Raw genomic sequence first — 25,511 nt, forward strand, 5'->3', positions numbered from 1 at the left:
CATCAGTCCTAGTTGATAATGAAGAAGTCCACCCTTCTGACCCCTGCCTTAAACAACATGCAGTATTTAACAGTAAGGTACGAGTCATGACAATGTGATCACTGTGGCTTTCTGTCATAAGAACACCACATGGGCACACCTCAGCTGTCTTAACAGCTGTTGCTCTGACACAATCTGTGAACACACTCTGCCTCCAAGCTCCTAAGTGAGAAAAAGCACATTAACTCTGAAACACACACGTAATGTGTCCTGCATGTAACCTAGATATGAGTGGAACAGGATCGCTGTCTTCCTAGGATTAGTTTATCCTGTGACCCAGACAAAATGTGGAAAGGAGTCTCTAGCAACTTTGTGTTGCCAACACTCTGCCTTAAAATGAAGGTTCTAAAGAGGCTGCTTAGCCAGATATTAGAGGGTAATGGTGAAGGTCCTGATATGCATCTTCTCCACTATTGAATAAAATTATACACAATGGTCATAATGAATATTGTCTTGTGCTGATTCATTATTACTTCAATCTCTCCAAACAGCCATGAGTTTCTATTCATATCACTACACCAACTATTAATGAACCTAATGATTCCATTTTAATTTCCCCTTCTGGCCCAACAGCCTTATCTGTAAAATAAAGGCTATAAAATGTGTTACATTGTGTACCTTTAGAGAAAATATCTAAATAAAAACAGAAATCTCACTAAAACTTTAAAAATATTAAGGAATGAAGAGATGCATAAGTAAACACATGATCAGACATGGTAATTTCTCTCTGTACAGTTTTATTTACATGATACTATTCTGTTGTAATGCTGGATAGCAAGATTATATGTAATACATAAATATCAACACAGTTTGCTGTTTTTTAAATTTTTGTACAAATTTGCATATAACTAAGAATCAGAAAAGGAAAAACTCAAACAGATACATACAGTTCTTTTAAATGAAAAAACAAACAAAATAAAAAATAAAACCACACACACACACACACAGATCCTTACAGAAAAAAATAGGGTTAAAGGGTTAACACAAGTCACAAACATACTGGGTTCCAATGTGTCAGGCAGCCGTGAAAACACACATTTGCACAGGTTATGTGCACATGCACGTGCACAAATACACACACGCTCACTTTTCTACGGTGCTGTATAGCAGACACACAGACCAATAGTTCTTAGACAGATGAGTAGCTACACCTAACCTTGGTATCTACTATTTTTAGAAATCTAGCTCTGGCATGCTCCTGTAGTTTTGTAAACATGTGCTGATAAACCAGGTAGCTCCACAGACAATGGTGTTGGGGAACAACACACACCCCCCCACACTCACATACACACTTAGCGCATGAAACAAAAACAACAACATGGTTCACATACCCTAGTTCCACAAATGCACTGAATACATGCCCCAACATCAATCTCAACGGAAAAATTAAAAAGCTAATAAAACAAAATTGTTTCTCAGCAAATTAAAAATGTCTGATCCCCTAAATTCAGTGATGGCATATTATGGAAACACTAATGCAGATGAAGAGTAACTCATGCATCAATCCCATTCATTCATGTCCCTACAATATTGCAGCCTAAATTCACCTAGCAGGCCTGTCAGGGAAGGGTGCCATCCTTCCTCTCAGGCCACACATTGATACACACAGCCCTGCACCAGGGGTCTGTGATAACAATCTGGGCTCAGACCAGTCGGGAAGCTTCTTCACCCATTATGGTCATTGAAATTTTGTGGATTAAGTAAAACAAAAAGTGATGCGTTTGTCCCTCTAGCGTGATACCTCCAGCCACAATGGAAACAGCCTCATCACAATCAAACCACTCAAAGTCAACACAGAGATGCTGATCAGAAGGTCATTGAGGCTGATTATTAAGATGATCCATTGCTCTTCTGGGGTCAAAGCTGATGAAAACAAAGTAAAAGGGAAGACAACAAAGCCTAACAGCAGCTGTGAGGTAGGTAAAGCTAGGAAGGACGGAGACAAAGTAACAAAGCCCCTTGTGCACGGTGGGGGACAGTTGTACGGTTCTCCAATTGCGTACTGACTCTGGTACCAACAGAGCACACAACAGGAATTTCAAAGGTTAAGGGACACAACTTGTTGACTATTCCTTTGTAGTCTGAATGCTCTGAAAGACCTGCCAGTGTTAGACATATGATAGTAAAATGGCTGTCCACAGTTTGGCACAAGATGGCGCCTGGATTGGGTGAAAGAAGCACAGCATTTCCTGGACAGTTAGCCTGGGCTGCTTTTATAAGACATTACATATTCTCCAAAAAAACAAAACAGACTGAACAGTGGCAAACACACCACAGAAAATAAGATAAAACAAACTAATGAAAAAAGGAGAAAAGTGATCATTCATGCATCACCCTCAGACAGCATCTTTTCATATTTTTTCTCCCCCCGTTATTTTCTTGAGGTTGTAATTTTGTAAATCAAGTCCTTTTTAATCCTCACTTTGCCACTCATGTCAGTGGTCATTTCAAAGATCTGCACTGATACTCCAGTCTTTGTCAAAGGTCTTATCATTGTTGCTGCCAATTGCCATAAGTTTGTCAAATCTATATTCTCTGGATCTTGTCAGCCACCACAACAGGATTCTCTTTACGTATCTTGGCGGCTGCCTCAGATTTGTAATCATAGGAACAGTTGTGCTTGTCAGAGTAACGGTGGATTCCACAGAACAGGTTGCCACATCGACAGTCAAACCCTGGAACCACAAAAGTAAGGGTTAAAAATTAAGCAGGTAGTAAAAAAAACTTCACATCTGTGACTAGTAAAACAATTGTCACGACCTAAGACACTGGCAGGAATATTAAGGTTGCATCCCATGACCCTTCATGTCCCTCTGCTCACCTGTAAGCCCCACCCTTTTGCGGCACATGAAGCATCTGTTCTTCTTGGGTTTGGGGGTGTCATTCTTGCTTTCTTCACTGCTGGAAGCTACAGGAGTAGGACTAGAAGCAGCAGGCTGGCTTACAACTACATGTAAAGAAAAGACAGTGAAAAACCATTTATGAGTCATGCTAAGTTTAATATGCCCTTATCTTATATCTTAATATTGCAACAGCAGTAGAGAAATTAGTTTTGTACACAGTTCTATAAGATAGGCAAACACACTGTTAAATGACAATATGTACCTTGTGCCCCAATACAATGGTAATCACTCTGTTTCTTATCTATAATTTGGCCTCTATTTTATTTGGTAGAAAACCGTGCAATACTCTGAGGAAGAGCCTGGCAGGCGGCGGCAAATATGAGGTTAGGTATTTTTGACACATTGTTATTTTAGGCAGCTTCTCTTTCTTGGAGGCTGTAAGTAAAACTAGGAATTGGGCTTTAAGTATGCATCTAACTATTTAAAATAAACTGTGGCTGCAGTGGGTCCAAGAAGACCATGTTTGCCTGAAGAAGTCTGTCTGTGAGAAGCTATCTTTGTGTCAAACAAAGGCCTCTTTTACAACAATAGCGGTAATGTATGGGTGTCTTACCAGGCTCTAGGGATTCTGGTTTGTCGTCTCTCGAGATGCTCATTTCTGTCATTTGTTGAGTCACAGGAAGAGATCCTTGAACATTTCTGGAGAATTACACAAAGATACAACAGTGATGAGCAGAAAGAAAGCAAGCCGGCTTTAAAGAAATATCTAAAGAGCTAGAGTCAAATTGTCAAAAAACATTATAATTACCTAGACATATCTGGTGAAGAGACAGGGGAGGCATCAACCTTGGCTAGACTGGCTTCTAATCTCTGAATGGCTGAGGCCTCTGAGGTAGGACTAGCAGCTAAGCATGGATAACAACAGAATAAACTGTTAGACAACACATAAACAGAAAACAAAATCAAACACTAACAGGTAAATGAAAGAGGATACAAAAACAGTTTTGTGAGCCATGTATTTTATTTTTGTTGAGATAAAAATATACCAATCCTGCTTAATAATGAGAAATCTGTTCAGGGGATTTTGTATCAAGGTATCTGACCATGTACCTTGTCAAACCACTATACAAGATTTTCAATGTGTTTGTTTTGTTTGAAAAACAAGTTCTACAACTAAGCTGCTAGTATCATATTTTGAGAAACTTAAATTTTTGACCTTTGAAATTAGTACGTTAATAAACATCTCCCCCAACCTTGAACACGTTGATGTAGAAAACAGCTGTCTTTCATTACAGGGTGGAAAAAAAAGAAGGGGGGAAAAGAGTGCTGGGTAAATACGCCGAGTGGCCAAGAAATGGTTGTCTTTAAAAGCAGTATCTACAGATCCTTGGGTCACTCATCTAATTTTAAACACAGAAAATGATTCTCTAGCTGTTTTCTACATGTTTGTTTGCCATCTTACCCATGGGGCTGAGGGGGCTCATGCGATCACTGCTCTGCTGCCGTGTCAGGTGTTCCTTATAGCAGACAGAACACATACCATTGGTTCTCGGGTTGCCATAGAAACCGCAGCCTGTGGCACAAAGCATGGGCACCGGGCTCTGGTTTGTTTCTTGGGCCATTGCTAAGTATGAGAGAGACACAGAGTGAGACACTAGACAAACAAACAAAAAGTCTCTTACGGCATGATCAGCTTGGGTGAAACACAACTGTAAGTTACAAGGTTTTCCATCACAGGACACATTTTACAGTAAAGACCCTCCTGTCCTGACAATATGGTTTTATAGACACTTGTTGCAGAGACAACAGGGTAGACTGAATAAAGGAGAGTCATTTTATGAAAACCAGAGAACAAGCCTGTTTTGACTTGCCCTTTAGCCCAAATACAGTAATGAAGGCTTCTCCACAGGAAGTCCAGGGAACAAACAACACTCACTGTGTTTTATGCAGTACCTTTGGCAGAAGCTGGACTCTGTTCTGTCCATCAGCTTTTTTCTCTTCCCTCTCTCTTCCAATTTCACAGGTCTGAACAGTTTTGATGGCTCTTCCTATCAGCTACCCAATCTTTCATTTTCATATCTGTGTACTGCTTTAGAAACTTTATTTTTTAAATTAACTTTTCTCCTTCCTCAAGGCTAATTCTAGTAATTTCCTCATAGCTAAGGTAACTTATGTTACATATGGGGGAAAAAAAAAATTCAAGACTGACAATGGATTTCTAGATTACCCTAAAACCAAATCCTGCATCATCAGTCCATGTCATGATTACAACACTTGCAAATCATTATTCAAAATAACTAACACTCCTTTGTGAGGGTATTCACTTCCTTCGTCTAGATACAAAACAAAGCACCAACTCATTATCAGTAATTTAGACAAAAAGAACAAAAACAAAATATCAAACAAATTCTTGTCTATACCAAAAGACACATAATATAAATAATAAAAAAAAGTATAACAGTGAGCATTAAAAAAAGTAGGTTGACAGTTTCACAAAGTATCGCCCTTTTCATCCCTTTGGTTTTTAACCAGCAAGGCATTTAAAAACTTCCTGAGTCATTTCTCCCTTCACATACGCCCAGAAAACAAGCCTGTATGTGCGTAACTTGGCAGAACGTGTAGCCCTATGACGTTGTTGCCCTGCTCTGCTGCAATGCAATACAACAGGAAGTTGTGTAATGGCATTGCCTTTGAGGCAACAGATCAAAAACTCCTTAAACACAATGAATGAATGGACATGATGACCTAGATTAGTGGGGTAAGAGACATCCTGTCCGCTCTGTCCTGACTGTTACTGCATCAGATCAACTCATATCAGAAGCCCCCTGCCCTTGTGCAAAAAAGAGAAAGAAAATAATAAATAGCTAGCAACTATCAGCACCAGTATTATATTTCCCTTGTAAACAACCCTTGGCCCTGTTGTGCTTTAACATGGCAGCTGCTTGCTAATGTTTGTGTGAACCTTGTCTATATTCTGCTCACAGTCACAAACAGGGCAGTCGAGCTTAATGTTCCAGGAAAGGCTGGCAGTTGTTTCAGAATATCCTGTAAGTTCAACCGAGGTGTCCTGACCTCAACAACTGATTAAGTGCTAACTATTAAAATGAAGCTTCCCCCGTTCCTCTCCTCTTTTCAAACGGTTTTCTTGGAAAAGCCCAGAATTACATTTTCTACATTAACATCATATGTTCAGGTAAAGACTAGTGAAACATTCCTATTGTCGGGCACAAAGTGCATTTTGTTTCCACAACAGATCACAACAGCAACACCAGCTTATTAAGTAGACAGTTACACACTTGGAGCTAGAAATCAAGACCCCATCTTATTAGAAATAGTATTTTAGGAAATGTTTTTCAAAAGGAAGAATATAAATGTCATCATTTTATCACATCTGATAACAAAAACACCATGTAAGATAAGACATGGAATGCAAAGAGGCCCATGGCTGCTAATAGATAAACCTGGCTGCTGACATTAAGGGACAAGGGACAGTTGTAGTTCAGCTGTCATGCTTGTGTCCAGCTGTCAGAGAAACATCAGGTATGTTAAAATGGCAGAAGGCTAGCTTGTGAAATCACTCTCATCACCAACTGGAGACTATAACTTATTGATCCTGATTAACAAATAGCTAATGTACATTTCTGTTCATTTACAAATGTGCAGCTTGTTTACTGATGCTGTAACATCCAAAATATGCCAGTTGTGTGGCAAAATCTATCAGGCAGGACAAGTTTGGGGCTTTCCAGCTAACGGTAGATTATCAGTCACAAGCATTAGCCACCAACTTCCTTTTGAAAATTTCCAAACACTTGTGCCACTGCAACAAAACATGAATATGATATAAGTGAGAATTGCGTTTATTGGTTTCTATGCAATGGCCTACTGGACGCTTCTTGAAAGACAATGTAGTCATAATCTGTCGCAAACAAAAGAGGAAGACTGTGTCGCTGTATCAGCTGCAAGGTTAGCTCATATTTCAGGCCCTGTTGGGTTTAAAACTACTGAGTCACACTCACTGTAATACAGAATAGAAATAGCTCACTGACTGATACCGGACCTAAGATATTGTCTTTGTACATACAAAGGGTTTCAAATGATCATCGTAGTCCAACAAAAAGGAAACGGCACCAATGTTTTCTGAAATAACCCTCAGTCTAGACAGTGTGAGGTCTCCTTTGTTTCTTCTTTCTTCCTTTGTCTCAAATCTATCTGCTTCCTGATTAGACACCATTTAGTATCTCCCGTTACTCACAGCATCTCTACTGATTTTATGTGTCTTTAACAAAGCTACGTGATAAACCTCGATTATATAATCACTCTTTAGTGCTTAGAAACGACTTGGTGGGGCCACATGGCTCCTAACATCGAGCCCTCCAAAGTCTAAAGTACTGCAAACACTACGTTAGGAGAGGGTGTACGGACACATTTCATATTTTAGCAAATGTACCGAACTAATTTCACAACTGTCTCGCGGTACTTGTCTATTCGACTAATGAATTTTCTATTTCTAGACAGGAATTAGCTGGCTTTGGTTCCCCATCCCCCAGCTACAGACAAACAGAAAAGCAGTAAACCAGCACTAGCTGCATGTAGCTCCCTTCCTTGTTTTTCCTCCTTAACCACACGCAGCGACTTGTGATATTTCCAGTCAGGAGAAGGTGGTGACAACTTCAACGACCAAGAGCAAATACATAAATTAATACACTTATATCAAAATGTAAAACAAAAAAAATTTAACTACACAAAACCATCGCGCGCACACACTACCTGACCTTTCAATCCACCGTTAAAGGTCGCCATGACCGACCATCAGCTCAGTTTTAACAACCCTTTCAAATCATGTACTTCAACAAGATGAGCTCACAGCTAAATTCATCCGTGTGGTTTTAAAAAAAAGCAATAATCCAAGATCATCACCTGCTAAAACTGATGAAGTTTCTCTCGACAGACAATAGAAAAAGTGGCCGTTCGGGATGGCAGAAGAAAAGAAAATGTCGATGATTGCAGGTCCTGGTAACGTCCCTTTTTCCTTCTATGTAGTTATGTTGATGTGGCGTCGTTTCGGTGTCATACACGGTTTCGATGGATTTAATTCTCCCTTCCCTCTCGCCCCACCGCCCCTCTTTCTTTCTCTCTCCGACTCCCGTTCCTTCTGCTGGATGTTTGTTTCCTTCTTTAGTAAGAGGAGTGCCGGATGATGTCACGGGTAAAACAACGTGTCCCCATTGGCTGCCCGCGGAGCCCCCGAACACAATGTACAGTTATGGTAGACGGTGGGGGCGGGGTAGTCGAGTCTGCGCACGCGCGTAGCCCAGGTTGCGTTATTACACTTCTATTCGTCATCATCCTACAAGGACACGAATCTTTTTATTGAGCAATCCACTTAGATGACTCCACTTTGACAAATAATGGTGCTGACATGACTAAAAAGGAAAACAAGTGTGATCTTCAGGGGATGCCTTTGTAAAAAAACCTATGTCTCTGACAGGGCTGTTTTCTTGTGGAAACAGCCTCACCCCTCATGCCACATAGTAGGGCCACATAGTATATCTGTCAAAGGAACAAAACAAGTGCAGATTTATAACTAGAAAGATATACAAGCCTGTTTGTTTCGGGAGAAATCTAGATGACAGTAGGTTTGGCCACCCTCACACTCATTTGACATTGAGACATTGTAAACATGTTTTCTGGGAAGGAGCGAAACAACACATATAGAATTCAATCCCCCGCTCTTCTGGCCATTATAATGTAACATGGCCTTGGGCAAGACACTGAACAACAAGTTGCTCCTGATGGCCTTTGCCATTAGTTTGTGTTCCTCACCTCTAAGTTGCTTTGTACAAGTCCAAGACAGGTCATTCTTTCTTCAGTATCATAGATAACACAGCTCTACTCCTATTACCAAAACAAAATCTTAACTTTCTAACAACTCTCTAAAGTTCTGTCCCAAGTGAGAGCAATTCTTGATCCAAAGACATACGAAAACACAATTGTGTTGACGTTCAGAGTGTCAAAATATTTTGTGGGAGACTACAAAAGATAAGAGCTGGGAAGCAGCAGGATAGTTTCAGGGTGTATCACTAGAAAAGGACTGTGACATAGGACCAGCAAAGAGCACTGTAACTACCATGGAGCAAACTAAGTTGATGTTCTCAGCATTTTTAACCCCATGTGTGGATTCTAAACAACATTGATTTTATCTGGTTTAAAGCTGGATTCTGATCCAAAATCCAAATTCTTTGGATGGGGTAGTTTTTGCGTAGTTTTAAGCCCAAAACTCTACAGTTTGACTTTTCTACTGTTTTTTTACCAACAGTCACCAACATCAAAAGAGCTTATCAGGTACTGAACATGTTTTTGTGAAACTGGAAAACACGTTCTTTTCATTCATGTGCAATGTGTCATATACGCTGTATAGTTTGTCCTGCAAGTTTAACAAGTCCCAGCGTATTCCCCTCCTTAACATCACACACATCCCCAGGCACTAAGTCATGTTTGGGATAGGACAGTTTAGTGGTGTTTAAGGGAACATGCTGTCATTTATCACTGAGAGGATTCGTGGAAAGGATGGCACATACTAGAAGCCTTTGTTTTCTATACAGTCTGTTTTCTGTAGTTAAAACCAGACTTCATGTGGAAACTGAAAAATAAGATATAGCCAAGTGAAAGTAGAGTGCTGCTGCTGGTCTTCCCCTAAATTTTTAAGGGGGAATGTAGTCACAACCCCCCCTGTCTTTCCAGACAAAAGGACTGAGAGAGTTGAGTAGACCTGGCAAACCCTGTTCATCTTTAGTCTGATTGTCTCATTTAAATGTGGATTGCCTGATGATTATCTAAGTCACTATAGCGGCCCAGTGATTATTTGAGTCATTTACAAGCCACACCATATCTCTTTGTTACTACGTGTAATAAATGAATAGTTATTACATTATTACTTATTACAAGATTTTAAATGATACATTCATGCCAATAATTTTCAGTAACTTGCCCACTGGCACGTGATGTTTTCGTTTTCTTCTTTTCTTACTGCTTTTAACAAAGACAAACTTGGACGTCAGGGAGTTCATTTGCATACAGTTTACAACCAGTGTGCCTGGGGAGGGTCTTTAAAAACAAGGGACATTGTTCTCTGCTTAAAGAGACAGTGTAATCAAATAAAGTAAACAAATGAAGGTGAACGTAGTATTCACAGTCACAGAGAACCCAACAGACATGGTATAGATGTGCAAGAAACAAATATGGAGGGAAAAAAGTATAATATAAAGAAAGGTTTGAATAATATTTGTGAAAAGTCAGCGTGTGGCATTTTTACACAAATTGTCCTCAGTGTATCATACAGTTCTGCTATGGTACAGACATGAGCTCAAAATCTTTTCATGTGTGAGCAGAGAAAGCACAAGGGAGGGAGGGGGAAAGCAAGGGGAAACCTAGTCTATGTTTTACACTGAAGTCTTTGTGTGAGAGTGTTGTATTAACAGAGCCCTGAGCAGAGCAGAAAAGAAGGAGCATGTGTATGTGAAATGTATATCAGTTTAGTATGTGAAGGTTTATGGGTTTCAGTGAAAGGAGGGGGGGGGGGGGGGGGGCTATTGACTAGAGAGTGGGAGGTGTTGTGTATCATTACCCATCCCCCTTCACTGTCATAGCATGACTTACATATAGAACTGTGTGTGTTTCTAGGTTGTGGTACCATTGTGTTGGTGTTTGTGTGTGTGTGGGTGAGTGGATAATGTGTGGTTGTATGTATGCAAGCATGAAGGAAACATGTGAGCACCTGAAAGTGACAATATTGCTATGGTGACAGCTACAGCTACATTTGCATCTATTTCTTTCTGTCTTTTTTTTACAGGATTACTAGTTACTAGGCAGACTTTGGCCCATCTGACACACTCACTCACACTCATAAACACACCCACACAGGGGCACAGCTTGCCTGTGTCTGGTGTCGGTGTGGTGAGAGACTGTTGATAAAGGGCCTAGTGATGGAAATGGCAACTTATCCATTTACATAAGCTGTGCATGGGGGTTGATAAGCTATGAGGCCAGCTAAAACCATTGCTCTAAAACTTTACCCCCCACCCTGCTCTTTTCACATTCAACTTTGTGGCCAAAGGCCCCGTGGAGGGAGTGACCATGTATGCGAATGTTTGTATGTGTGTGTTAACATAGCCAAAGACAAACATTTCGTGAACAGAGGGAGCTTGTCTGTATAATTCTGTGGAGATCAGGGACAACTTTGTTTTAAATCCTCGTCACTTCCACTTATGGTGGAAAAATTAGTCCTAAGACGAGAGGAAATGTGAGATTAGTGTTTAGACAGGAGGTATTAGGCATTCTATCAGACATTGAAGAGAGAAAGAGAGAGACTTATAGAGAGAGCAAAGATCCACATATACTTAATCAAATGTGATCTGTTGATTCAGCATTTACTGACCAGTCAGTTCCTCACTTAAGCTGCTTCACAGCTCTACTGCATTTCTCATGAATGTGTTTCTTGTTATTTCTGACAAGGGTGGAGCCCACCCAAAACTTTCTCAGCTCACGCTTTTTGTCTAAACTCTTTCCTTCTTCTTTTCTCCTCCCTCTACAAATACAAACCTAACCATAAATGGGTATATGGGTGATTGTTGGAGCTAATCAGCTCTTGTGGAAAGCTGCAGAATGTTGAAATGCATATTTGCCATTTACAACAACATGCAGCTCTGCATGGAATTGTCCTTTGCAGCATGTAAGATTCTATGTATGACCGCATGTCTGCATGTGGTGAACAAACGTGAACCCCTGCATCTGAGTGTGTGTGTATGTGAAAGAAAAAAGTGTGTGCGTACATGTGTGTGCAGCAGATGCCCCGTGTCCCCTTCTGCTTCCCAGATTGGCTTGTCTTTGTTGCTGCTGGCTCGTGCAGGCAGGCCTAGCCACGTGCTTCTCTGTCTGCAAGCACAAACCACTCCTCCACCTCTATAATCTGTCAATTGCAGCAGCCAAGTCCATCCCCTAATAAACCACATAGTCTGACAAAGTCCGCCTCCCTGCTTGATGCACGCTGTTTTACTCATGCATACTTACCACGCTCTCTCTTTTTCTCTCTCACTCACTTACACCTACATACTGTCTATCTGTAGCTGTGCCATGAACACGGTGTTCAAGAAATACACTTTTCTTCCATCTACTCCATCTACTCTCCAACCTCCTCTATACCTCTATTTGTTGCTGGCTCTTGATAGGGCAGGAATTACCTTCCTCAAAAGTCTACTTTCTACCACTACATTCACAGTGGTGCAACAGTCAGTACAGAAGCCTCCAGAAACAGGAAAAATGGAATTTAGTGAAGGGTAAAATGAGGAGGGAGAAAATCCAGCTATACAAGTTTCAAAGTAAACATGTGACTCTAGGATGAAATAATTGTCCAATTTGCCTCTCTGTTTCCTTATTCTCTCTTTATTGGTGTTGCAAAATATGGAGCTACATCAAGGGTGTCAAGAAAATGTTTTGTATGTTTCAAGTGTACAATCTGCCCATTCATCCCAGACAATCTTCTGAGTAAACAACTTTTGATATCTTGTAATGACATCTCTCTTTATGCAGAGATTGGCTTATTTTCAGCCCCTCTGGCAAAAATGTGTTTATAGTGTGAGTCACACCTGATAAACCTGGTCTCTCCTGTCAGCTCACTTTCCTCAGGGACACAACTCCCCTGCTGCTTTAGATTGAATGTCAACAACTCTGGAGCACGAGGACACGTTAATGCTATACAAAGTTCACTGGCAGAAAAAGACTAGTGAAGTCACTCATACAGACAGTATTTGTGCATTCTTTTTCAATTGTTACTGCAGAATTAAAATACAGAAAGGAAACTGACTTTAAAAAAATTGGCCAAGCTGCAAAGAAGTCTCTATTTTAAATTGATTAGGTTTCTTCTGCTTTGCAGATTGTTGCTCATAAAAACTCCTTCTGATAAGGACTTTTCTCTGTTAACCACTGACTTCTATTTTCAGCAAGGTATGTAGTGCAATGCTTTTATACCTAACTAAACAGACTTCCTCTGAGCCTATGTTGTTTTTGTTGCTTCTTTGACCTGCATTAGAGCACAGTGACCTTGCTGACAGACCATTCATCTGTTACAAAGCTGCTGTTTGACTCACGCAATACATGCAGGCACTTTGCAGGCCTCAGTAGCCTTTTATCAAGCCAACAGATGGATGAATAACTAACGCCTGCACATTGATAGCTACAAATTATTTGAGTGTCTCTATCACACACACAAAATCAGCAGAGACAAATTGTGCTGTATATGCATAGCGTAGCAGCACATCACTTCCTGGCCAGACACCAATGTGTACAGGGTACACTCATCAGAACAGACACATACCATATGAACATTTGAGAGACAACATTTTTACATTTGTAATCTTATTTTTCAAAACTCTGCTTAAAATACTCTGGCGTTCTGCATATTAATAAAATAACAGGCATATATATCATTCAGCTTTACATAGTTTGACAAAAAAGTTTTTACAAAAATGTTGCACATGCAAAAACATTAGCCTTGGTATAGTCTGCCCATGTAGAAAGGATTCCACAAATTTGTCCCAGGTATATTCCTTTAGAACAACACAATAGTTCCAGTTAAGAGTCCACAGCAAGATTTTCCTGTACAACTGGGACAACTCTGAGTGTACCAAACAAAAAACATTGTTATGCATATTTTTAAACCAGAAACCTGTTTAACCAGTATTTGCTTTACAGCAGAAATCTCTTGCTGCCTCTTTATCCTTTATTTGGTATTTGTACCTCACTGATGTATCCATTTATAGCCAGATTCGTCTTGCAATTTGTTTTGATGCCACTTTCTGTTCAAGTAGCCTCAATGACCTCCCTCATCTCTCTGTTCAAAGATTTCCTAGAAGTTGCAGCTAACTTTGGCACTGGGAAACTGATATCGCTCCTGCTCTTCCTCTCTCTGCAGCACATGCGCGGATGTATACAAACATGTTTATACGTCTTTTGTGCTTGCAGACATACAGGGAAAAAATAATCTTTTCCAAAACAGGGGCATCAAAATATAAACATTCCTAACAGGGCAACATTGCCCTCTACAGGTCACACTCTACATTCTCTCAATACCTAAGGACAAAGCAGTTAGGAATGAGTCACCAAGGAGTTAGTGAAAGTGAATGGAACATCTTCCTATTAAAAATAAACAGAATAACTTATCTCCACTTTTACACTCAAACCTTAAAATGTAAACTTGTACTTCAACAGGATGATCAATTTTATGTAAATTGATGAACTTTTTTCCACAAGAAAATCGTTAAACAAAACCACAGGAATATGTCTTATATGACTGTATTAGATATTGCCCTTTATTTTATGAAAACTGAAGATTGTAGACCATGAAGACATTTAACCACATGAAGTAAATGTGATTTGAATGTCATTTGTCAGTGAAGCCTAACAGCTAATTCATCTGTTACCATACAACAAGTCTCAAAGAGCCACCACCCTCATTTAAGCCTGCTGCTCACATAACCCTAATTTTTTTTGTCTGTCCACACACATACCTTGAAGTACACACACACACACACACACACACACACACACACACACACACACACACACACACACACACACACACACACACACACACACACACACACACACACACACATGCAGCTGCATAAAGGCAGTCATAACTCTTATAAATAATTAATAGTTAGTGAAATTGAAGGGCTCTAGGGTTTCCATGTTTTCATTGTCCCTGTTTCGGGTCGATGGGTGGCGAGGAGAAAGTAAACTTACTTATCATGTACCAGCCCCTTAACACACACTCATACAAACACACATACACATCATTCTCATGTCAGTGTGTCGGCTTGGATGAACGGCATCTTTCCCTATAAAGGAGGAGAACTGAGACCCTGAAGCTTTTCACAGATCCACCGGAGTCCACTGGATGCTGCAAGACTGTTCTAAGAGCTAAAGGGCCATGAAGGAAGATGCCACAAGACTGTCTGATCACCTTTGAGAATGACAGTAAGACCGTAACCATTTTTATATTCCATCAATCAAATTCCCTTCTTGTTTTTAAATTATGTGACATGTGAATTTGGTTACCAGACGATAAGACATTGATTCTTTGTTCCTGTGGAGATGGTGATAGATGCTGTAAAGGCCTTGAACTTTGAGATTGTATCTATCTATGTGTTCATTAGGAGTAAGTGTTCTTGATCATCTCTTTGTTTATTGTTTATTAATGACTAGATGTGATGACAGATTTGAACACATTTTATTTATTCAATTTAAAAGGGTTCTAAATTTATTAAATAAAAACAGTACAGCTACTTAGATAGTAGTTTGGTTTTTTGAGAAAAAGTCACCTATGCACCATCACAAACGTAATAACCCACTACTTTCTTACATCCCACTTACTCTGCTGTATATCTGGAACCTGGCCTCTGGCCCATAGCTGTCTCCCCATCATTGTGGGCTTAGCTACCCCATCTACTTTCATTAGGCCATTGTTTGTCTCTTTTGTGCCCCTCTATTGCACACGGCCATAATGACCTGTGTGCTGGCCACTCCGGTTACACTAAGGCCACACATCAAAGGGTCGACTACATAAATATCTGTTTGGTCTGTCATTGGTCCTTTTTGTTTTCCTCTACATCCCCCACTACTGCTGGACAATAGTGCCAGGTACACAATAAGGTAGGCTGTGAAAGTGAAAAGGGTCACTGTTGGGTTAATGGTATAAAAAAAACTTAAAGCTGGGGTCATTAAAAAGACAGGGATAAATAGGCTAATAAGAAATTACAAAAGGTATATTCTATCAAAACAAAGCTACTAATTACATAATAGAAACATGCCAATTTTATTTTCTTACTTGAACAATTACAAATGAAGGCCTTTGTGTGTCTTAACACAGTCCAGATGACTGACATGGTAACTTTATTCCATCAAATAAACAGTGTCCTGTGGTTCAGACTATTTCTACCCATAAATGCACTGAGGAAACAGAGACAGGAGTCCTTTTTCATTGCTGCCAGAAACCTTTTCATGTTCATAGAATACTGTTTTTTTTATTCCTTCACTTCTTTCTTTGACACTTTATACCCACTATTTCACTGCTTACAGTTCATTTTATCTTCACAAACCGTACATACACTCCCTTTTGCCCCTGCATCATGAGCTTTGTTCCAAATACAAAAGGATTATGACACCTCACTAAAAACAAATAAGTGACCGAGAAGCAAATGTTATGGTGCTTCTCATGTTCTTGTGTATTTAAGGAAATGTAAGCATTTTACTACATGTTTTAACACTTTACTCAACACAGCATCTATGTTATCAACACAGGTGATGAGGATGACGACTCCAATTTTCAAGAGGAAAATGAAAGACACAGAGATAAAAGAAGGAATGGTGAGAGGGAGAAAAAGAAGAGGAGAAATAAGGGAACATCTAGAGCAGGAGAGAAGGCAGAGGAATTACAGGTCAGTCCTAAGAAAACCGAAAGGGGCAAGAGAAGGAGAGCAAAGAAGGATCGAGAAGAAAAAAGAATTGAGAAGGATGAAGAGGAACAGGGCAAAATAAAAAGTGAGATAGCCACAAAAAAGAGAAAGGATATTAAAAATGTAAAAACAAGAAAAATAAAGCAGCTGGAGGGTGATGCTGGTAGAAGAAATGCTAAGGGAAAAACAAAAAAAGAAAGTGTCAAAAAAGAAGAGATAGAAACGAAAAGAGGTGAACACACAGTGATGAAGAAAGCACAGGATGTGAAGAAGAAAAAACGTAAGAAAATAGTTGAAACAAGGTAAAATTTTCTTCATCTATCTGTAAATTCCTGTTGAGGTGAATTGAAGGTATAAAGATATTAAACAACTGCTATGCCTCAGTTCAGAGCAAGAGACAAGTGAGGCAGATAACCGTGAAGGAGAAGACAATGAGGACAAAGAGGTGACACCAGAGTCTCTGTCACCAGAGGAGCTGGAGAAGCTGAAGGAAGCTGTGGATGATAGGAAGAAGCTGATCCAAAGTCTGAGGGGAAAACCGTGGCCAATGAAAAAGAAGCTTGTCACCTTACGGTACTTTATTATCGATTAAGTCAGAATCCTAAAATGACCACTTTCCTCATTTCTCAGCAGTAATTGAACGTGTCACCCCTAAAAATTTAAATTAATATATATATAGTTTTTTACAGGGAGTCTCAGGAGTTTATGGAGAAATATGAAGGAGCTCTGGGGAAAGGCAAAGGCAGGAAGCTCTATGCATACAAGGTCATGATGACAAAGGCAAGCAATGACTGATTCACTTATGTAATAATTTGATTATTTTAAATGAATACATGGATCATTTAAAATTGTATTTGATTTTATTAGAAATGGATGAAGTTCCAACGGGACTTTGAAAACTTCAAAACTGCCTGCATCCCATGGGAGATGAAAATAAAAGACATTGAAAGTAAGTTTTTTTCACAAATACTGTTTTCTTTCGTCTCGTAGCCCCGGCTGTAATGATAATTTTCAAGACATACATATATATATTTACACATACTTTGTGTTTTGAAATGCTCATGTTTAGTTTTCTTGCTTTCAGATTTCATTAACATCTTAGCATTTATTCCTGATGCCTCTCAGGTCATTTTGGCTCCTCAGTTGCCTCTTACTTTATCTTCCTGAGGTGGATGTATGGCATCAACATGATCTTGTTTGGTCTGACCTTTGGCCTGGTTATGGTGCCAGAGGTATGGCACCATTTTTGTCATAATTTCTGTGTATTGCATCTGTAGTTGAGCTTTCCCCCCTTTATTTCCACATTAATATTCCTTGTTTGCATGGTTTAAACTTCCTTTCCCCCAATAACCCTGATTGCTGCTGGACCAAATCTCTGTGACAACCATTTTTCAAATGTTCTTGTGGTGTGCCTCAATGGCCAGTTCTGGGCCCTATTTATCAATAGTGGACACATCATTTTGTTGTTTTTACATTGATAATGAGACAGTTATATCTTGCTGTCAAGCCTGTTCATACTTGTAGTTGGTCATAGAAGACTACTTTTAGGAATTTAATTATTCATTGTCTTAACTTTCTCTGGCTGTCATTGGGCAAGAGGAGGGATACACTGTGGACAGGCCTTAATCTATCTCAGGGCCAATACAGAGAGACATACACATACAGGCAACCATTCACACTCAAAATCACACCTACAGGCAATTTAGATTCACCAGTTAACCTAACATGCATGTCTTTGGACTGTGGGAGGAAATTTACGCAAGCACAGGGACAACATGCAACCATGAAGATAAAGGCTGCAGCCTCTAACATAACATAACATAGGCCTGTAGTATTATTTAATGAGTAAGAGACACAGTAACTATTTTAGTCAAATACAAGTATAAGGTGATAGCATTAAAAAGAAGCTTTTAACATGTTGTGTTGTGTTCAGATTGGATCTAGCATAAAACTATTACAGACAAAAACAGCATTTAGTAAAATCAGACCCATAGGTTGGCCGGTGCTGATTATCAAAATGAAAACATTTTGCCGACCAACACCAAACCTTCTGCCAAAAATGTGGGAGATCAAAAAAATGGATGTCTAAAATAAAAAGATTTCTGGCACAGGCCTTTAGAAAGTTATTTGTTTCTTTATTCTATCAAGATTACTGAAAATCTTTTCCTTATTTCCCTGGTAAAAAACAAAAAAACATAAGTTTTTTTTAAATGGAACCACAAAATTATGTTGTAATATCCCAGTTGTAGCATCCCGTCATTGGCTTCCTTTTTGTCTTTACTTTTACTATTATTCTAACAGGCATTAATGGGAAAGCCATATGGCAGCATCCCAAGAAAGACTGTACCCAGGGCGGAGGAGGCCAGTGCCATGGACTTTGCAGTCTTATGGGACTTCGGGGTCAGTTCACTACATGTGTGCGACATCATATAACTCAATAATTTTTTTTTATTTTCTTACATGTACACATTTTTAAATTGTTTACATGTTTTTTTTTGCACCAGTCATTTAAAACAGGTTGTTGTCCAATATGTTTAAAGAAACTCTCACCTGCAAAATGTACAAATCTGTAACTGCAAGTCACCCCAACTAAGACTTTTGTCCACAGGGTTACGCTCAATATTCTGTCCTTTTTTATGGCTACTACAATAACCAGCGCGCCATTGGCTGGCTTAAATTCCGTATGCCTCTGTCATACTTCCTGATTGGTGTGGGTACAGTGGCCTATAGTTATATGGTGGTCATTAGAACGTAAGTTTATTGGGGCTACAGTTAATGAATTAATGAAATAATTACCTTAAGATACAATCTCACACTGAATCTGTAATCATTTCTGCTTAAAGGATGGCCCGTAATGCAAATGAGTCTGGGGTGGGTGATGACAACAGCTTTAATTTCAGCTGGAAAATGTTCACCAGCTGGGACTACTTGATAGGAAATCCTGAAACTGCCGACAACAAATTTGCCTCCATCACCACCAGTTTCAAGGTTGGTGAAGCTTAATCTTCACACTACATCAAAGTAATTATTGCCATTTTAAATTACACACTGTTTAACACCCCTCCACGTCTCCAGGAGGCAATCTTAGAAGAGCAAGAGAGCCGAAAGGATGACAACATCCACCTGACTCGTTTCCTACGGGTGCTGGCCAATTTCCTGGTCTTGTGCTGCTTAGCAGGGAGTGGATATCTCATCTACTTTGTAGTGCGTCGCTCCCAGAAGTTTGCTATAGATGGACTGGAGAATCACACCTGGTGGGAAAGAAATGAGGTACAAATCAGAAAGAAAGAAATAAAGAGTCATGGAGACATAATGTAGACAGAAAAGTATATGAATCATTCTCTTCCTGAACATGTACATTGTGGAGAATGGTGTGATAATATAATTTCAAAGAGTTTGCATGAGCCATATCAATCAAATGGTAAAATACCACCTTTAACTCTACCTGTCTATGTCCACTTTTTATAAGAAAATACACTATGCTTGACTATTAAAAATTGACTAGAGCTCAAAAAAACAAGTCTGTACAGCCGATAAGTGTCCTTACATGTCATTTATGAGTTTAACGCCCACGTGTTTCTCAGGTTAACATGGTCATGTCCTTACTGGGAATGTTCTGCCCCATGCTGTTTGATGTCATCAGCAACCTGGAGAACTACCACCCTCGTGTTGCCCTGCAGTGGCAGCTGGGTCGCATCTTTGCCCTGTTCTTGGGAAATCTTTATACCTTCATCATTGCACTAATGGATGAAATCAACCTCAAAGTGAGAGCTGGTGTGTGTGCACAAGTAAAATACTTTTTTCTTGTTACGTCAAATTGTATCTGAATTGTGTATATTTGTCTCAGAGGGATGAGGAAATGGTTGTTAAGTTTAATATAACCATGTGGGAAGCCAGTCTTTACAATGGCACAGCATCGGAAAACAGCACTGCTTCACCCATGAGTATCCACCCTGCTGATGTAGCCAGAGGGCCCTGCTGGGAGACCATGGTTGGGCAGGTTAGTGTGCTTGTCTGTATTTGTGTGTTGTTGTACTAGTTGGTTAGTAATAAATAAAATATAGGATATTGTAATATAACCATATGAATGAATACAAACATAATGCAACATTTTATATATAGTATGTGATATTGGAATGCTGATTATTTTACAATTAATTTTAAGCTTACAGCTTTCTTTGAAAGAGTGGCACAATTTAATGCACAAGTCCACATTTTTTACTTTTCAGCGATTTTCCCACTTTCTATTTGCAATCTATTATGTATAGAATTATAATATTTCACTGTGCTGCTTTTCAGGGCCGATTTTTTTGGTACAAACCTGACAGGGACAGCTGATTGACTGACAGTTGGCTTGGTTTGAATGAGTGGGCAACAACTCTTCAGCTAAGCCAACTTTTACTAATGGTTTTAAAATGGATTGCATTTTGTCACATTTTATTTACTGTTGCAAGCTTTGGGTTGCCAAATAGTAATTACATTTACTTGAAACTGGATCAAACTGTGTTCAACAATGACCTTTAATTGCTTACATTAATAAATTATTTTGAATTTTGAATTTTTAATAATTACCATGATGTTTGCCTCAAACAACATATGTCAGAATCCACTTTACTGGTCAACGATGCAAACATAATTTTTAGCTCTCAAAGACAGTAAAAACAATTGAAAAACTGAAGACAATATAGGAATGACATAAAGTACAAACCAAGGTTCAAGTATTTGTTTCCATTTATTAAATATTGGTGGGAAAGACAATATATCAAATATCATCAACATAAGAAAACGCTCATTCTTTCTTCTAAAGTGTACATTAAAACTCAACATTAGCACACATAACTGTTATTATTTAACATTACTTCTTCCTTTGCAGGAGTTTGTCCGTCTGATCATTTCTGATACTATGACAACCTACATCACACTGCTGATTGGTGATTTCCTGAGAGCCGTACTTGTACGGTTTCTCAATCACTGCTGGTGTTGGGATCTTGAAGCTGGATTTGTGAGTCATCTTTTTCTGATTAGGAATATGCCATTGTGTTACGGAAATCCAGATTATGGATATAATGCATTTATAATGAGTTTTTCGAGATATGAATTTAAATGTGGGAAACAGAAATATCACACAGAATAGTTATATCTTTCATTTTATTGTGTTTTTGAAAGCCATCCTACTCAGAGTTTGATGTCAGTGGGAACGTTCTTGGCCTGATCTTCAATCAAGGAATGATATGGTAAAACATCAGTGGGGTTGTAACACATCAAGCATGCTCTCACTTTTTATCTTTAAAACCAATAGGATGGGGGTAATGCAGACCTACTTAATGCCTGGCCTGACCTCAGTGTTTTGCCATTTGTTTTGCTCCAGGATGGGTGCTTTCTATGCTCCCTGCCTGCCTGCCCTGAACGTCCTCCGGCTCCATGTGTCCATGTACCTGCAGTGCTGGGCTGTGATGTGCTGTAATGTGCCACAAGAGAGAGTTTTCAAGGCCTCTGGTTCCAACAACTTCTATATGGCCATGTTGCTTGTCATTCTCTTCCTGTCCACTCTGCCTGCCATCTATACCATTGTCACCATTCCTCCTTCTTTTGACTGTGGACCTTTCAGGTAGTAAGACTTGTTCAACAGGTAGACTATTTGCAATTTGGTTATTTGACTTTAATGTATGTTACACTAATGTTTCTTCTCCTTAGTGGAAAAAAACGTATGTTTGATGTGATCCATGAGACGCTTGAGTCTGACTTCCCTGCCTGGTTCAGTAAAGTGTTCAGCTATGCCTCTAACCCAGGATTGGTTCTTCCTTTTATATTGCTTATGATGTGAGTCAACAGAAACTCAGCCCCAGACTGAATAAATATACATTTTTCTTTATGATCAAAATCATATTTTGCATTAACATTTCATTTTGGTGTCCTTACTTGGGTTTGATGTCAATCTGTTATGTTATATTTCAGACTGGCCATTTATTATTTGCAATCCACATCCAAAAGCTACAAAGAAGCTAATGTGGAACTGAAGAAGAAACTACAAATGGTAACCAAAATATTATAAGAATAAGTTCCCATTTGGATATTGCTTCAAGAATGGATGTGACATGTATGTCACAACTTAAACTGTAGATACTAAAAAAAAACTACATGAGGCAACCGTGGTGTCTGTCTGTTTGCACAGTAGTTGTATTAGTATTATTACTCCAGTAGAGAGCACCAGTGTAACGGCTTTGGTACAGAAACCAGTGGGTTCAACTCTCAACAATGTGTTGGTTTCAGAAACTGAAGTTGTAATATTCTACATGTCCAAGCGTTGTGATTTGACTTTTTCCATCTTATCTTATACTGCTTGTGTGCCCCTTTCAAGCAAAATGAGGAAAACAAGAAAAAGAACAAACAAGCAGCACTTAAAGCACAGCTGGATCTAGAGGAGGCCATAAAAGCAGCATCACAGACTACAGAGCAACACGATGCTTCACTACAGGACCTGGAGGGTGAGACTTCTGAGTAGGCCAAATTAAAACAAAAGATAATATTTTTTTCCCCTTGAAGTTAAAAAGACAGGCCCAGTCAAAAATTCTTAAAAAGATCAATTCCTGCTATTTAATAATCAAAATGAAGAGGAAAAAATCAATAAAGCTTCATTATTCTGCAGTCCTTTGGTAAATGATGATTTGACTTGCTTTATATTGTGCTCACTCAGCATCTCCCATTACCAGCCCCCCAGTTGTTAACTCTGTCATTGTTTGTTTGTTGGCCTAAATGCTTCAGCAACTGTTTAGGCATCACTGCAGGACTGACATGGTTTACTGTTTCCAGTAGTTTTATGATGAATGTTCAGCACGGCTGAACAAGCCGGTACAAGCCTGTGAGCAAGCGCACACACACACACACACACACACACACACACACACACACACACACACACACACACACACACACACACACACACACACACACACACACACACACACACACACACAGGGAAAGAGAGAGAGAAAACTGTCTTTTAATAATGTTTGGAGTTATTTTTTTCAAGTGGATTTTACTTTATACTATATAATTTTTGGATATGTTTTTTTCCCCACATGTGAAAATATATATTTCTCTACCTTGTCTTTTAGCAGATGTGGAGGACAACCATGGCATGAGCCGGAGGCTTTATCATAGTAAGAATGGATGTGAGCCTCCTCCTCCTGGTAGAGACAAAGAACGCCAACTTCCAGCCACCAGAGCCCCTGTCCCAAGGACCTATCACCATGACATCCATGGTGCTCCTGGATACCTGCCTGGTTTCACTCAGCAAAGTGAACCCAGGATATATAGGGCGCCAAGCCTGCAGAGACACTGAGAGAGTGAAAAACAGCATATTAATAAATGTGACTCAAACAAAAATGTTTAGATACAAACTGTAATTCTCTTCCCTGAACAGAGATTCATGATGGCAGTTGGTCCCCTGTAAAAAATTCTTAGTGATTTTAAATTGTGTATTTGTGATTAAAAAAAGCGAAACTGTAATTTTTTTAAATTAGTAGCGGAACCTTGTTTTTAAAATAAGAATTAACAAAAGTGTTAATTTAGCAAATAAAGTCTGCCGTTAATTATAAATATATTTGAAATTTGGTCAAGCTTTCTGTGCAGCATACAGTACATAACAGTGCAGGTTGGTCACATCCTAATTCATATCATATAAGAGGTGGCTGTAGCTCACTTGGTAAGGCAGTTGTCACCCGACCACAGGGTCACTGTGCTCTCGGTGGGTCAGCTACTGCCATCAGTGTGTGAGTGTGTGTGTGTGAGAAGAAACACTGTAAAGCACTTTGGATAAAAATTGCTATATAAGTGGCCATTTACCATATCACAACAACTCATCACGGCGACTGTGGCGCAGGAAGGTAGAGCGGTTGTCCACCAATCTCACAGTTGTTGGTTCAATCCCCGGCTCCTCTGGTCACATGTTGAAGTGTCCTTGAGCAAGACACTGAACCCCAACTTAGTTGCTCCCGGTGAGTGTTGGCCAGCTGCATAGCAGCTCCCCCATCGGTGTATGAGTGTGTGTGTGATTGTGAGTGTGAATGGGTAAATAAGAAGCAGTGTAAAGCGCTTTGAGTGCCAATAGGTAGAAAAGCGCTATATAAGTGCAGACCATTTACCATTTATCACGCCAAACTAATTATGTTAATGACATGTTTTTAAAATATGTGAACTAATCATGGAGGTGTTTTAAAAATTTTTCCTGTCTCTGAAAGGCATCTTGTGTAATAACCATGTTTTAATTTAGGTTGGTAAACTCATTTAACTTACAGCATCCTGTCAAGTTAGTTGAAATTTGAAGTCACGATCATTTTAAACCACAGTGGTTAATTTGAAATTTCTCTTGCTCCTTAAATACTAAGCACAGCTTTCTTGAGACCTGTGACTGGGACAAAGTATTAAACTATTCATTAGGCATGTAAGCCATTTAACCCAGCTGGCTAGGCTGAAATGGATCACTCAGTCACCTCTTGATGGACCTAAACACTCATGATTCTTTTTTGGACAGAAAAAAAAGAAAATCCAGACACTCAGATTTTAGCTTAATTCTGCTCAACTTCATTCAAATTTAAAATAAATGGGCCTGTGTTATTAGTTACACCTCACTAACCTGCAATTATATTTACTGGTCGAAAGACATAATAAAAATATGAGATCTGTGCGATGAGGGCTGCCAATGAGAAACAACACTCACCATATCTTTGGTTGAAGGCAAGTCATCAAGTTCATAATGCCACTGACAGTGCATTGGAGTCCCAATCCGATGCGATTCCAATGAAGCTCACTGTGAATTCATTGAAAGTAAGCATTACCTTTTTATTCTGTAGTTATTTGATAGCCAGGGAATGAAGTAAGCCCCTATGTGTTATTCTCTCATCAGGAGCCAGGGACTGTCAATCACATTATTTAATGAAGACTGAAGGCACATGCTCATTTGTCCAGGTAAGATCAACCCCCTGATGTCTGTTGTCTTACTCTCCAACAGGAGCTGTGTTTTGGCCACCATCCAGTCTCCCTCCATGCTGGTACATTATGGCAGAAAACTGAGCCAGGACATTACCGTATATTGCTGGACCAAGAAGGGCATCTCGTG

General features: G+C 39.4%; 2 protein-coding genes across 3 annotated transcripts; one reads left to right on the forward strand and one right to left on the reverse strand.

The window, feature by feature from the left end:
* Window positions 1-756: 756 nt before the first annotated feature.
* zfand5a (zinc finger, AN1-type domain 5a) lies at window positions 757-8,043 on the reverse strand. Of its 2 annotated transcripts, XM_067522358.1 has the most exons (7): window positions 7,800-8,043; window positions 4,345-4,506; window positions 4,136-4,165; window positions 3,691-3,787; window positions 3,496-3,581; window positions 2,861-2,986; window positions 757-2,714 (listed from the first exon to the last, which is right to left on the reverse strand). In XM_067522358.1, exons 2-7 carry the CDS (start codon window positions 4,502-4,504, stop codon window positions 2,566-2,568), a joined length of 648 nt encoding a protein of 215 aa, XP_067378459.1. In that variant the 5' UTR covers window positions 4,505-4,506; window positions 7,800-8,043; the 3' UTR covers window positions 757-2,565. The 2 variants fall into 2 exon arrangements, with proteins under 2 accessions (XP_067378459.1, XP_067378460.1); XM_067522359.1 differs by lacking the exon at window positions 4,136-4,165 and having other exon boundaries at window positions 7,800-8,042.
* Window positions 8,044-14,653: 6,610 nt separating this feature from the next.
* On the forward strand, window positions 14,654-24,087 carry tmc1 (transmembrane channel-like 1). Its single transcript, XM_067521346.1, has 20 exons — window positions 14,654-14,671; window positions 14,879-14,915; window positions 16,239-16,695; window positions 16,778-16,966; window positions 17,083-17,173; window positions 17,261-17,342; window positions 17,519-17,625; window positions 18,695-18,793; window positions 19,002-19,144; window positions 19,237-19,381; window positions 19,469-19,663; window positions 19,978-20,157; window positions 20,241-20,393; window positions 21,267-21,395; window positions 21,560-21,627; window positions 21,762-22,001; window positions 22,088-22,213; window positions 22,349-22,427; window positions 22,752-22,878; window positions 23,512-24,087. Exons 1-20 carry the CDS (start codon window positions 14,654-14,656, stop codon window positions 23,733-23,735), a joined length of 2,889 nt encoding a protein of 962 aa, XP_067377447.1. The 3' UTR covers window positions 23,736-24,087.
* Window positions 24,088-25,511: the final 1,424 nt, after the last annotated feature.

The sequence above is a fragment of the Channa argus genome, chromosome 11 (assembly GCF_033026475.1).
Source record: "Channa argus isolate prfri chromosome 11, Channa argus male v1.0, whole genome shotgun sequence".
Taxonomy (NCBI): Eukaryota; Metazoa; Chordata; class Actinopteri; order Anabantiformes; family Channidae; genus Channa; species Channa argus.

Excerpts from the sequence above, each read along its gene's own strand:
- zfand5a (XM_067522358.1), bottom strand. The coding sequence starts at position 4,504 with ATGGCCCAAGAAACAAACCAGAGCCCGGTGCCCATGCTTTGTGCCACA. Across the intron at positions 3,582-3,690 it reads TCTTCACCAGATATGTCTAG|AAATGTTCAAGGATCTCTTC; the intron begins GTAATTATAATG and ends GTAATTCTCCAG. Across the intron at positions 2,715-2,860 it reads CAAAAGGGTGGGGCTTACAG|GGTTTGACTGTCGATGTGGC; the intron begins GTGAGCAGAGGG and ends TTGTGGTTCCAG.
- tmc1 (XM_067521346.1), top strand. Across the intron at positions 22,214-22,348 it reads CCTTTTATATTGCTTATGAT|ACTGGCCATTTATTATTTGC; the intron begins GTGAGTCAACAG and ends GTTATATTTCAG. Across the intron at positions 22,879-23,511 it reads TTCACTACAGGACCTGGAGG|ATGTGGAGGACAACCATGGC; the intron begins GTGAGACTTCTG and ends GTCTTTTAGCAG.